Raw genomic sequence first — 14994 nt, 5'->3', positions numbered from 1 at the left:
TTTTAAATAAATCTTTTAAAAATAGTTTTAATGTAATTTAATATACTTAGAGTATTGCCATTTTAATTTAACATTTAGTTAATAGTCCTGTAGTATTTTTAGAAATGTAATGTACATTTAAAAAACGTATATAAAGTTAATTTTCATAAACATTCAACTTACAAATAGTTCAATACATTACCAAATCTCCATCCCTGTTGCTGATGTCTCTGAGTATGTGGAAAATCAAATATGGTCATAAGGTCACTTCTAGTAATAACTTTACAGTCATATAAGATGTTTTTACTGACTACACCCCCTATTCTAGAGTGCGGTGATGTGTTAGTCTACAGTTTTTTAGCAATTTTGCACTCGAAAATGGTGCACAGCCAAAAGTAACTCTTAAGAGTAAATTTACACATGTAGATTAACTCATGCGTAAGTTTTCTTTTGTGAATATGGCATGTTTTGTTATTTATAAGTTATATAAGTGTGTGAATAAATGGGGGTCTCATGGCGCACAATGAGATAGCAAAAAATTTGGCAAACTAAACTAACAACTACAGTGGAAAAAATGGGTCTTCAATAGCTTCCAAATTGGAACAGATTTGGTTTAATGTGCAACTTAATAGGACAACTGTTCCAAGTGGAACAGTAATTATAGAATACGTTTGGCCTCCCACACAAGGTTCTTTAAAGTGGGAAATGATCAGTGAAAAGGAATATGAGGTCCTGAGATTGCGAGTAGGATTATAGAAGGCAAACATATATATATAGGTTTGCTAGTGATGGGATTCGATGGTAACAATGTGAAATTGAAAAAAAGCACTCTAAAATGCTTTTTTTTCAAGCACTTTACATGTGCATCACTTTTTTCAGGGTACATCAAGGGGGCCCTGCGCCAATAGTCACCCTTGCATTAGCATTTCCTAATTTGTAATTTCACATTAGGAAATCGCAAATTAGTAGATGCAAAACCAGGTCCATAGGAATGAATGGTTTGATATTTCTTAAATAGCGATTTCGTAATAGCGATTCCTATTGTGCAGGAATCACTATTAGGAAATCTCTAATATTGTACATTTCTTAAGATTCACTATTTAGGAAATGCAAAAATAGAATTTTGTACATCTAGCCCTAAATGCAGTAAAGCACTTTGAAGCAAATAGCGCTAAAAAGGTTACTTTAGGTCATTCTGGACCGGGGTAGAGTCAAAGTTTAGGCCAACCGTGATGGACCACTGGTCGGCTACAGGACCCATTAGTACCTGGTGAACAAAGTACCTTTCCTGGTTACAATCAGCAAGATGTGTCAATGTTGAAGCCAGCAGATGCAGCATGTGTCGATGTTCTCCCTGCAGTAAGAAGATTTGTCAGTTCCGAAGATGGATGCTGGTGCCTAAAGGCATCAAGCAAAGCTCTGGATTCTGCCGTGCAGTCTAGGGGTAGCGTCGAACTCACCAAGCTGCAGTGGTGGCGATACCCTGTCTGATGAGTCGATTGGCGGAAACGTGCTGGTTTCGATGTGATGTGCCAGTTTTACTCCTGCAACTGTGTTGATGAACCGGTTCTGCTACATGCAAACAGGACATGCGTTGACATCTGTGTTGCAAGTATCTGGGCCACTTCAAGTGAGGCCAGCACAGTGGCGGAAACTTTGATATCCATGAGTCTCAAGCAACAGGAGGCAAGTCAGCAAACCCTTGGAGCACACTTTGAGAAAAGAAGGCAGAGTCCCGCTCTCCTTCTGCAAAGCCAGGAGGCAGCAGGCAGCAGGGCAACAAACAGAAAAGCAGGCCTTCCAGATCAGCCGTCCAGTTGAGTCTTTTAAACAGCAAAACAGTTCTTCTGGTAGAGCTTCAGCTACATGTCCAGCAGTGTTGGTTTTTAGGGGGTCAATGACCCAGTGCTTATAATCTAAAGTGTCTTTGATATGGGTATGACTTCAGAACAGCTCTCTGAAGTGCACACATACCCCTTTCAAACCTTTCCTGCCTGGCAGGCTATCTGTGGGTGGTAGTCAGTTCTTTGTGTGGGGATGGAACACTGCCTATTCAAGTAAAAATGTTAGCACCTCCCATCCATCCTGCCCATGCAAGGCCATCAAAATGCAGATGTTTGTAGATGGGTACTCAGACACGCCTATCCTTCCTGTGCTGTGGCTGTCTAGAGGGAATGAACAAAGTGTAGCTGTCACCCATCCCAGATGTGTATTGGAGACAGACTGTCAAGCACGCAGAGCAATAAGTGCAGAGAAATGTCCACTTTTTAAAAATGGCCTTTCTAAAACAGTAATGTCAAATCTAACTTCACCAGTAAGGAGGATTTATCTTTACCATTCCAAAGATATGAAAAATTAAAAAGCTACTCCTTCCTGCTCATGAATTACCGCTTAAAAGTGTATTAAGAAATTCCCAATGCTAGCCTATGAGAGGAGTAGGACTCACAGTAGTGAAAAACAAATTTGGGTATTTGTCACTACCAGGACATGTAAAGATCAAACACACATGTCCTACCTTTTATGTACATGGCACCCTGCCATTAGTATTACTTAGGGCCTGCATTACGGAAGATGTATATGTAATACAAGGGGGGATTAAGGGCTTTGCAAGTAGTTTTAAATGCCATGTCGAAGTGGCAGTAAACTGCACATGCAGACCTTGAAAAGGCAGGCCTGAGACAGGTTTGAAAGACTACTTATGTGGGTGGCACAATCAGTGCTGCAAGCCCACTAGTAGCATTTGACTTACAGGCTCAGGATATATGTTATACCACTTTACAAGTGATTTACTAGTAAATCAAATACGCCAATCAGGTATACACCAATGTCACCATGTTTAGGGGAGAAGCACATGCACTTTAGCACTGGTTAGCAGGGATAAAGTGCTCAGAGTTCTAAAGCCAACAAAAAGAATCAGCAAAATAGGAGGTAAAAGGCAAAAGGTCTGGAAAGATATATTCAACCACTAGGGACTTAGACAGAAAAGGATAGGTAGAGCATCAGCATTGACATGGTCTATCCCAGGTCTTGGCTCCACCCTGAAATCCATACCTTGTAGGGAAATTGACGACTGCAACAGTTTTGGGTTCCCACCACTCATTTGAATGAGACACATGAGGGGCCTGTGGCCAGTCTGAATCGGGAAGTGAGTGCCAAACAAGTATAGCCTTAACTTCTTCAGTGCCAAGACCACAGCAAAAGCTTCTCTCTCGATAGCACTCCAACACTGTTCCCTGGGGAGTAACCTCCTTGGGATGAGTACTACGGGTAACAAACACAATCAGCAAAACAGGAGTTAAAAGTCAAAAGGTCTGGCAAAAGACCACCTTAAGGCTGACAGGACTAACAAGGTATTTAATCATGAGGCTACAGGATCTGTGACACACACAGAGTGCCTTGAGAATGATAAATTGAAAGCCAAATAAAGATTGGAGCAGGTGCATAACTCTTTAATGTTTAGGAGCTTTAAGAATCAGGTGTGTTGAAGCATTTTGTATAAGCTGAAGCTTATGAATTGAAGAACAGGGAGACCAGCATATAAGAAATTGCAGTTGTCCAACCTACATGCTATTAGAGACTGGAGGCAAGAGTAAAGAGATTAGTTATTTTCCTTAATACCGTCATCATTAAGAAACATGAGGAGATACGTTTGGAGAAGTGAGCTCCAAAAGAGAGGCTGAGATCAAAGCGAACTCCATAATTGCAAGCTGATTCAGCTGGAGTGGGAGAGGTTCCAGAAGAAGTAGATCAGACATCAGAGAGGGAGCCTTTAATCTAGAAAGTAAATTGATTTTTGTCAGCTTGGTTGGAGAATGACAGTCCAACTGATACTACTCAATTTATCACATCATTCAGCCCTCTAAATCAGGGGAAGTACTTGTTTTGGTCTTAAAATCGTTTCTGCAGCTGCAGGTGTCCAAACTGGGAAATTACGCAGCCTGTGAATTCCCAGCTGTGACGATCATGATTAATCATCAAATCACTCTGCGTGCTTTGTTGGTACACTGCCCCCCCACAGGCAACATCATTAAGGACACTTTATATCCACTCCAAGAATTTGTGTCTGTTCACTTTGCCCACTCCACTAGCTTAATGCTTTTGGGCAATTTTCACTGGACTTTGATAATCCTAATGACAATCAGGTCAAATAACTTATTTACATTTGCAAAACAGCACATCTTTCTCAGGTTGTTTTCTACTCCACTTACACAAGAAGTCACAACAATGTGTTTGCCCCTGAAGATCTAGTTTCCTTAGGCATCTGGATTTCCATGACCAGGCCATAAGGTCCTCTTGTTTAGCATTAAACCTCCACTGAGAACAAATCTTTTTAACACTCTCTCAAACGGTTCCTATCATAAAATAATCTCTACATCCCTCTTCACCCACATTTACATCCAACCTTACCACTGCATCAAAATGGACCTCTTTTGAAGAGGTAACCAGGATGATAATAAAAGTCACCTCACTGAAATATGATCTAGCTCTCCTTCAGATATACTTCCTTTAAAAGTGGTGAAAACGTTCTTCTCTTCCTTTCCATCAGAAATGTATTCAGTCTGCTTAACCTGGACCCCTTACAAGCATCTAATTCTGATTACTGGCCAATCTTCCTACTGCCATTCCTCACAAATACATTGGAGAGGTACTTTTACCTTCTTGCAATCTCATTCATTGCTCAATTCACATTAATCCGCTTTCATTCTGCTTTTATCACCAAGACGGTGTGGGCCTTTGGCTACAAAACAACATCGGAATTACCCTGGATGAGGGCAGTAGTCCTTCTTAATTTCTTGGCCATTTTCAACGTGGTAATATTCTGTTAACCAGAATGAGGTACACTGGCATAGAGGAACAGTGCTCCAGTCGTTCGGCTGCTTGTTAAGTGGATGATCACAGGCTGTCTCCTCTGCTACCTCTTGCTCTTCCTTTAAACCTTTTACCTGGTGTGTCCCCCAAGGATCATCCTTTAGCCTCACTCTTTACATTTTTTTTGTTGCCCCTCTTGAGAACCCCTTGAATAGTGCGGCTCATAAGGAAAATCTTCAAGTGTCGAAGAGATTGTATGTGAGTGTATGGGAGCTTGTGTTAGCATCACTAATGGGCGCCAATTAATAGGGAGATGACGTCCAAGGGTTACTCACGTACACTCTCTGGCGACCATCCCCACAGGGCTTTCGTAGCATTTCCCAACTTAAAACGTGCTTGCTTTTAAAGCTTTCTAAGGAGGAATATTTTCTTTGCCCTGATTCTATGTTTTTCTTTCTCCGCCAACTGAGACTGAATTACAACCTTAACCTAACAGCTAGCGCCTCTTGACAAGGTCCCTCTTAATCTTGATTCACTGGTAATTGAAGTGACTGCTTGATTTGGGATATTTGGAGTATTTTGCAGATCAGTGATGTTTTACCTGTAGAGCCCAAACTCTTCATGGAAGTGGAGTCTCTCGGTAAAATACAAGGGAAAACATAGGAATTGCTGAGGGAATTATGACCTGGTAATTCTTCTTAATTTATAAGAGGATTCTTAGAGTCCCACTTGTAATCCCCAGTAAATCCCTGTTAGATCCATGAACACTAAATTAAATATTAAAATGCTGAACCACAGCTGTGGTACGGCCTCTCATAAATATGATTGTAAGTGGCTTAAGAGAAGCTTTTTATTGTCAAAAAAGATTATCACAGCTATCTTCTATACTGTGCACTAGTTGAAGTAATTCCCAGAACCGCTGACGCTATGGAATAATGTGCATAGGAATCTTCTGCAAAACAGAACAATTTGATTAATATATTGGTTCAAACCAGGGCTTCACTGGCACAGCATAGAGCTGAATGCCTTTTTTTTATGAACCTGTAGCATGTGAAATTAATGAATTTAAGCAGTGGTTTTTCTGAATTATTCCTTTGTTTGCCGATAGTACTATTTGGACACAGTGAGCAAGGTTTGCCTCTTTCTGTTTCTGAGCTATGCTGTCCGAATATGAAGCACACACTTGGCATGTTCTCATTAATTTGAGAAATTAGTTATATTAAAAAATAGAGTGCTTTCAATATTAAGTGCAGTGTTGTGCATATCAGAAGTTCACTGGGAGATGACTCCAATTTCTTAGTCAGCAAGCCACAGTGGGTTATTGCTCAGTGGATGCCTTTGTGGACACACCTCTGCCTCTCACATGTTAATAGAAAATGTATCAGAAATAAATGGGGTTATTACTTTGGGAGGGATTACCCCTAACTCTTTAATCAATCCTTTCTGCTTAGGTCATAACCCAGTGCTGAGAGAATCCGTGCTCAAACCCTAGAAGCTATGACGCAAGCAGTAGGCAGTCCTCGGAGAAGGGCATGTTAAATTCAAGCAGTATCAACACTTTTATAGCAAAAAACACAATACAATAACATTTCCAAACCAATTTTGAAAATTAGAGCACATTTAACAATCAAAAGACACAAAGATCATCAAAATAGGTTTAGTGGAAAAGGGAATTTACATTTTTTTTAAATTTTAAGTCAAAAGTTCATAGAAAAAGCCAAGCACTAGAGGAAAACAACAGCGGAACCAGGACCTAAACACAATTTTACTTCAACCGTGATTGGGCCGAGCTCAGACACACCAAGCGTTTTTTTCCAGTCATAGATTCAACAGCTGGTAGGAAAGCTTTTTCTAGTCATTCCTGCTTTAGTCAGATGGGTTCTGTTCGACTCAGGAGTCCTTCTGCTTTTTTTGTCCCTAAAGCAGGTAAACAATCGGTCAACGACTCGAACCTTGGAGAGCAGTTCAAGTCCATGTTAGCCAGCAAGAGTTAGTAGTCCTTGAGACCTTGTGTGAGTTTTCTTCTTCCATCAGGAGTTAGGAGTCAAAAGTCAGGATTCTTTTTTCTTCAGATGGAGTCTTCCCAGACCCAGGAATGTTCTGAGAAGGTGGTGTTTGAGGTGTCATTTTTATCCTGCGCACTAGCCAGTGGTTAGGAAAAACCTACCACCCAATCCTAACTATTTTCTTGCAGTCTCCACACTTTCCTTATGGAGCACTTCTTATCTGTCTTACTGTAAAATTACCCAGGATGCCTTATTTCAACATTGCAGGACCCAGCTGACACCAGCCATGCCTGTTTTTAGCTTTTTGGCCACTCCTTTACCTGAAAGGGTCAACACTGGTTTTCCCTCCTACTGTGGCTGGAAACTGACTGTCTAGGAGGGTCCGGGGGATTAATAGTAGCATCACTCCCTGACATCGCCAATCCAAAAGAGTTAGTGCAAAAGCCCCCTTGGTTCTGCCTCCTGCTCCTGTCCACATCAGATAGCTATGCCTGGTAAGTGCTTAGCAGTAAACACCCATCGGCCTTTCCTGGGTTCAAAGGGAGGCATTTGTTCAGGGCCGTTAACTCTCATAGCCATAGGTGTGTATTCCAGCTCTGGAGAAGTGATGAGGGGCAGTTCTGATTTTTTAAATCCAGTTCTAGCTCAGGCAACCTAAAATACATTTTTTATAAAGTCACATTTGTGTTTTCTGTCTGTTATAAAAAATGTGGTTTCACCGTAATGTCAGAATTTTAATCCCGCCTAGGCTTATTAGCGTAAAGTGAAGCGAGGCAGACACCGCAAACTAGCTTTTGGGTTTTAATTCACTGTGAGAACACACTAACCCCAATATGTAGTGTGCCCTGTTTTTATATATTCGCTCACTGTCGGTGGGCTTAAAAGGCACATTTTAGGGGGATTTACGGATATACATACATAGCCCTTCTTAAATAACAAATGTCTTTTTCTTACCATATGTCACAGCAGTGTGCATTCATTTGGCAGTCTAGCCAGAGCGCTGTTGTTCTCCAGGCAGAAACACGTTTGTCACATGTTGCGGTGTAAATATAGACTTCAACCCAAAAATGACATTTAAATTTCCCTACCATATGTGCACTTTAGGCATTGTGTACAATTGATTTGTAGGGAAGCTAATTAGATATTTGCAACATACAGAACATTTTTAGAGAAACACCTTACTACTGTTTAGCACTGGTAAAATGTCAGAAAAGTCCTAAAACTAGTAAAAATAGGATCCATAAAAAGGTTAAAAAATCTGGGCCGACCATGCAGAAAAAGCAGATTTGCTACTGAATCCATCCAGCAAGTTAAAAACATGTGAACGTGTGGAACATTGGAGGATGGAGCAACTTACTTTACTCATCTTGTTTATTTTTTTCTCTCATTTTCAGTACGTGCACTAAGGGCCAGTGGGTCTGCGAGGTTCTTCGTTGTCCTGGATTTTGCTCTATCGAAGGGGGTTCCCACATCTCCACCTGCGATGAACTGTCATACAATTTCCATGGAGATTGCAGCTATGTGCTATCCCAGGTGGGTTTTTTAGCATAACATGTTAGTGTTTAGCAAGCTTAGAGGGAGAGTGAACCTGATGGGTCTATGAAATGTCATTGGCACATTCCTGATAATAGGACTATTTCAAAGCTGTGAACAGGACTGCCTTCTTGCTGAGAGAAGGACTGTATGATTACTATTAGATGGACTTTCACGTTACAGTCAAGGGCTGGTTACTTATTGATGAAAGGACCACCCATGAGCAGATATAGGCACTGGATCACTGATAAAAGGAGTGCGATTACGGACAGAGAATCGCCCCATTCCTGATCAAGAGTCTGCCAACACACTGACACAAGGACCTTCCCATTACTACAATAGGACTGCTGCATTAGTGGCAAAAGAACTGCCCAATACTGAGAGAATGACCGACCCAATACTTGCAAAAGGATCTACACTCCCTGTGTATGAATCAACGATCAGTCCTAGTGACAAACCCAGGGCTTAATTGGAGCTGTTGGTTTCTGGTGCTTTGCACCGGCACTTAATCATCAAAACGTGCACTTAAGGACCAGTTAAGGACATTAGTTTTTGGAAAAAACAGGGAAATTAAGTGATTCACCTAGAATCACAGAATGTTGTGAAGGCGCCGAGACTCAAACCTGGTCCCTCAGCTCCGAAATCAGCAACTCTGGCCATTACGCCACATCCTCTTACCACTTGAAGAGTTTCATGGCTCTGTCTTAGGTGGTGCTAACAGGAGAAATGGGCTGGTGGAAGCTGCCTCCTGACGAGAGCCCTGGCACTTATTTTGTTTACCAATTAAACACTGGACAAACCAGAGTACCATCTGAATGTTCGTCAGTCATATTACACATCTGCTGCCTCTACAGTTATCAATCATTCAGTTACAGAAATATTGGTAGGGGAAGGGTCAATTCACAGTTATTTTATAGAACATGTCCTGTTGTAATTGTGTAATTCCACAAGTCCCCTACTGCAAAACATTGAAGCTTCAGGTTCACATAATAAGTCTTTAATCAATCACATTCATGTCATATATATTTTAGAGCTGAGTCTCATTGAAAGACTCCCATTTAACGTTTGGTGGGTCAGATGTCCCATTACATCTATCGGTAAATTGTGGAAGTTGGCGGGTGTCCCATTCTGCACATGTCTCAGTTCTCCCATTTCATTTACATGCACAGAATCCACTATGTTCCTATTGGAAGAACTCCACCTGCCTCTGTAATTGGAAACTTTTTTTGTTGGCCTATCCACCGTAGGGTTGTCACAATAACAGCATCAGACAGCTTGCTCCATTCATGGAAGAACTTATCACTCCATATTCATGACTTCCGCAACAGGCCAACAGAAATAAAAAGAATCCCCCCAGCCCAGGAAGAAATCTCCTGGAACACAAGGAACATTTATTTTGTACTTTTCTGAAAAAAACTTCTCTGCTTGTTTTATCCAATGAAAAAAAACATGCTAACATGACAAAGGGCCAGATGTATGACGTAAAATTGCATACGCAAACGGGTTTGCGACCCGTTTGCACATGCAGTTTTAGTCTGGGTCATGTACTTACACTATTTTGCGACTCGCAAATAATTTTTGACTCGCAAAATAGTGTATTGCGACTCACTATTAGGAAGGGACGTTCTCTTCCTAATAGCGACAGCAGGGCCATGTATGAATGTTTTGCGACCGCAATTGCAGTCACAAAACACTCGCAAATTACCGCCCTCTTCAAGAGCGTGGTAATGAAGTCGCAAATGGGAAGAGATCCCCAGGGGACCGCTTCTCCTTTGTGACTGGCTCCAAAAATATTTTTTAAGGGCAGGCTGTGGTCCCAAGGACCACAGCCTGCCCCTCAAAAAATGAACCAAAACATTTAATTTTTTTTTTTTTAAATGCATCCCATTTTCCTTTAAGGAAGACGGCTACATTTAAAAAAAAAAAAGCTGCTTTATTTAAATGCAATCCCAGACATGGTGGTCTGCTGAGTCCAGCAGACCCCAATCCCTGGGAGGGCCTGCCATCCCCAATGGGCTCACAAATTGCAAGAGGCTCATTAATATTCATGAGCCTCGTAATTTGCGACCCCATTGGAAATCGCAAACAGTGTTGAACACACTGTTGTACATGCAAAATAGCACCTCGCAAGCTGCGAGTCGCAAAAGACTCGCAATTTGCGAGGCCCTATTTTGTGCTTCGTACATCTGGCCTATAGTCGCCTGATAGGCATTACATTGTTGCTCAAAGTGTTAATGTTGTGCTGGTTGGAGCACTTGAGGGGAAAACTTTCCACAGATACTCCTGGGAACTCTGGGACTACCACTGTTCCAGCAGCTTGGCAACTGGCCTGCCAAATGAGAAGCTTCTAAGGGGGTCCTTTAGAGTTTTCCATCAGCTGAACCTCATCTGGCTCTGTCATTTAACCAGTTGGCTTTAAGGCCTGTCTGTTTTGAGTTACCTTGCTATAGTGATGGTTGTCCCATCCCATCACTATATTTCTGTGCTCTGGACCACCATGTTACGCCAGCATTGCTTCCACACACGGAAATACATCATTGACCAGCATGCACATTGAGAAACTCGCTAACAGCCTGCTTACGAGCTTAGGTGCTATTTATCACACATGATAAATAACTATACCACGAGTGCGATAAATACCACCTATTACAAGTTGAAATAGGATGCAGTGTTGGTGTTTAACGCGTGATACAGTAAATACTGTATGGTTTTCCCCCCATTCAATTTTGTCAGGTTTGACCTGCCAAAATTGAACGATGGCTGAGTTATTTAATGCATTGATAATTATCAGATGTTTCAAATACCTAACAGCTCTTAATTCCAATGCATGAGTAAACAGGGACTTATGCATGGGCGGGAATTATTTGCCCAACTGATAATCAGGGCCCAAGACTTTCATAGCATCGGTGCCTCTCACAGGTCTTTTATACCATTGGTTTAAGATACGTGAGTTTAAAACCAGAACATTACTGCTGAAAGCTACACATTTATAATGACCAACTAATAACAATAGTGCTGGTAATGGAATATATTGACCCCATCAGAATTGCAAGACTATAGTAAATCTACCTGCAAATGGGAGTATTATGTGGGAATCGGTCCGGAAACACTGATTTCCACTTTATTTCCAACTACTACCGCTGTAATCGTCTGGTGAAGGTACTGTAATACCGGATGGTATCAGTAATACCGCTCCTGGTGTTACTGTGCATTTTTACCAAACTACTTGTGAGGAGTGTTTAAGCTCTTTGTATAGCAGGTTTCCTTTTATATGTAGCAGTGTGAAAGACTTTGACACCTTAGCTACGAGTTAATAGTAAGTTTACCACTTTGGGGACTCTGCAGTTGGGGCGTAGAACCAGGCGGGCAACTAGAGCCAAATTTCGGGGGGGGGCTGAAAAAGATATTGGGGGGGGGGACTAATTCTTCCAGCCAAGGCAGAGTGGCTCTAAGAAGGGGTGAAAACACAACAAAGCCTCATTAACAAGTAAATGACCTGTGAAGTACTCGGGCGCGGCTGCAATTAGTGGGTCGCCAGCCCGCGAAGCTGTCTCACACAACGGGGGGGGGGGGGGGCTGAAGCCCGGTGAGCCCAATGGGTGTTGCACAGCTGCGTAGAACTCCGCACCTAAAAAGATAGGCCGGTCCTATCTTTTTATTTGCGGCGGTCTCCGCCCAAATCTTGAGTCTCCACTGGTTAAACTTATTATTTATTTACTATTAATTTGTAGGATGTGAATATCCCAAAAATTGTAAGCTTACATAAAAGTTTAAGTTTACATTTGTGAATCAAGCCCGTGGTATTCAAGGCATGCAACAGGGAGCTTGTAGTATAAAACACGTACAAGTGAAACCCGACGGATGAAAGATTTTAACATTAACTTGTCATATCAAATACTTATAGCTGGAACCTATTGTACCAAAGACTTATAACAGGAACCTGCATATTATTTTGAATTTTCCCGGGATTATTTGTGCGTACCACCATGTTTGTGTTCCTCATACCCATTTCCTGCATTCATGCGAATAACATAACACATTTCTCTATCAATATATCCTAGCTCAAGTCCATATTCATACTTTTTATTGTGTATTTTTACTTGCTGTTAATAAATACCAAAAATTCACAGAATATCTGGTATTATCCTGTAATATCACCTAGTTCTCTGCTAAGTCACTCTCAAACCCCATGAATATGCATCTGAGGCAACACAGTCCTTCTTAGAGACCTTTATGTGTGGAAGGACACACTCAATGATAATTTTATTACATGATACCTCCAATACAAGTTTTACCGCCAGTTTCCTATTACTATGCCACCTGCTTCAAGCTTTTGATATCATTTTACTTTTATAGCAATGTTCGGGTGGTTCTTTCTTTATCATTGGAGAAATGAAAAAATGCGGGAGCACGGATATCGAGACTTGCCTCAACACAGTCACTATTGTCACCGGAGACTCTACTGTAAGTACCACGCATTTGTTTTTGAGAGGAAGAGTGAGATGTGTGGCCCTAAAAATTGGTTGTAGCTTCAACAGGGTACTGTTTAAATTGTTGGTCTCATGGCAATCCTCCTTCCAGACAGGAGGCCAAGCATAACCTCCAGGGATCTCAATGTCCAAGAGTCCAAAGGCTGTGTCTGGAAGGGTGTTAGACCCACAGTTCATGTTTTAGCAGAAAGTTGATGATTCTCAGGTGTAAATCTCATTCACAAAGGTATTGGACTCACGTCAAACGAGTGAGACATGTGAAGTCTGTGTTTTTAGGCTCTTCTACACCGTTGCATGGATCACAGCGCCAGGCTGCTACCATCAACTCCCATCCGAAACCTCCAGCAGAGTTTCCCCTGAATGCTGATGTGTCCTTCTATGATGATTGTAAGCGGTCTTTAGTTCTTCTATACTGATTTCAGTGCCCCTATATTATATTTTATGGAGAAAGCCATAAACCATCTTTAGGGACACAGTCTGTGATGATGATGATAATGATGGTATTTATGTAGCGCACAACTACATCAGACATCTGTAGCTGCTGGGGCAACTACAGCCTAAACCCATTGAAGTGATATTGGATAAGCGTGGGGTATTACTACTGCATTTAAAGAGAAGCAATATTCATTTAGATATGATGGACTCCTCCAATTTGAATGTGGTTTCCCACGAGGTATGGAGATGTTCTCTACAGTAAGTCTAACCCAAGATAGCTGTAGCTTCTCAGTATAGCCCTGGACAACACTAAGGGGCATATTTACAAGAAAGTGGCAGAGCGCAGCATTAGCTTCCTTGGCTTAATGCCATGCTCCACCACTTCTGAAATGCAGGGCTGCATCATATTTACAAGAATATGGTGCAGCCTTGCATTTCCCCCTGCGCTAGAGCTAATTTAGCTGCCTAGCACCAACACTGGCACCCTTACACTATGGTGCAAGGGTGCCTCCGTTGAGAGGAATGATTGTTTATGCGCTTGAAGGTGTCCCTTCCTGAACATGAACAATCAGAAATGGCGTTTTGTTGTTTCTATGTGTGCTGCACAATGCAGAAATAAAGCATCTCTCCTCTTTTCGCCATGTTAAGACCAAGATTTCCCTGGTATTAATTTCATGCGCTGTCCCATATTTATGCCACCCTTGTAAATGTGGGACAGTGTCAAAATTAGTGGGTGTTGTGGTGGAACACCCACCACAATACCCATTGCCCGCCCCTTTAACACTAAGTATAGTGTGAAAGAGAGCCTTATTTACACTTATTGTGGCTTAACACTGCCAGGTAAATAAGGAGGAGCATGAAAATATGCCCCCCAGCCTACACTAGGGGTTCATGTTTCCAGTTAGTCGAGGAAATTGAACTAGCTGACTTGGTTTTCTTTGTGAATTCTGTGAATTCTTGGCGTAGGCTTTTACCCTATGAAACAACAAATGCCTTCGTTATGTGCGCAGGTAATCTGATCTATTTCTAGGTCAGTTCTCTTGTTCAAAAAACCCTACATTTTCATACTTTTAAAACTGTTCAGCAAGTTTCATACCTAGGGCCATATTACCGAAGTGCCCTGGGGTGCAACAAGCGTTAGCGCCTGCTTTGTGTACCCCCTGGGCACTTGCATATTACAGAAGAGGCAGCAGACTCTTGTGCAGCCCTTTTTGTAATGCAGATAGCGTTGGCCCACATATAGCATCAGCGCTATAACCAGAGGGTGTTTCCTTTGTCTCTGTGCCCGTGCCGTATTAAAGATTCGGGCACAGAGGCAAACAAACTGTCAGGAGGTGCACTAAAAATGCCACCTAGAAGCAGGTGGACTGTTAGTGCACCCCCTATAGCAGCCCTCTGGAGGTGGTTAAGGGGGTCCTATGGGCCCCCAGACATACCCTTGCAGGCAGGTGCAGCCACTCATTGCACTCGTCTGCAAGGGGATCTCTCTCCTCGCTTAAAAGTGCAGGATGGTTTTCGCTTTCACAGTGAAACACGGACCGGCTGCTTCAAAGTCGCTCCGTATTTCACTTGAATGCGCTGCTCCCGGGGCAGCACAACTTTGTGGCTGCCCTGGGGGCAGTGTATTCAATGTAATAGGGCGCACTTTCCCTGTTTGTGCTTGGTGCAACTGTTTTAAGGTGCGCCCTATCCATTATATGGCCCCTGCAGTCTGGGTGAAAGTTTTGTTTTCATTTTGCAGA

At 42.1% G+C, this 14994-nt stretch overlaps 1 protein-coding gene across 1 annotated transcript in view; it reads left to right on the top strand.

The window, feature by feature from the left end:
• The window catches only part of LOC146860919 (mucin-5B-like), a 223886-nt gene that overhangs the window by 48998 nt on the left and 159894 nt on the right, over positions 1-14994 (top strand). Inside the window, exons 9-10 of the mRNA XM_085646187.1 lie at positions 8189-8327; positions 12684-12791. Of these exons, the coding sequence (XP_085502313.1) occupies positions 8189-8327; positions 12684-12791 (247 nt within the window). The remainder of the gene's footprint in view (positions 1-8188; positions 8328-12683; positions 12792-14994) is intronic.

The sequence above is a fragment of the Triturus cristatus genome, chromosome 3_1 (genome assembly GCF_964204655.1).
Source record: "Triturus cristatus chromosome 3_1, aTriCri1.1, whole genome shotgun sequence".
Lineage (NCBI taxonomy): Eukaryota > Metazoa > Chordata > Amphibia > Caudata > Salamandridae > Triturus > Triturus cristatus.
The sequence above is the reverse complement of the archived record's forward strand: the minus strand, read 5'-3'. Positions and strand labels throughout refer to the sequence as shown.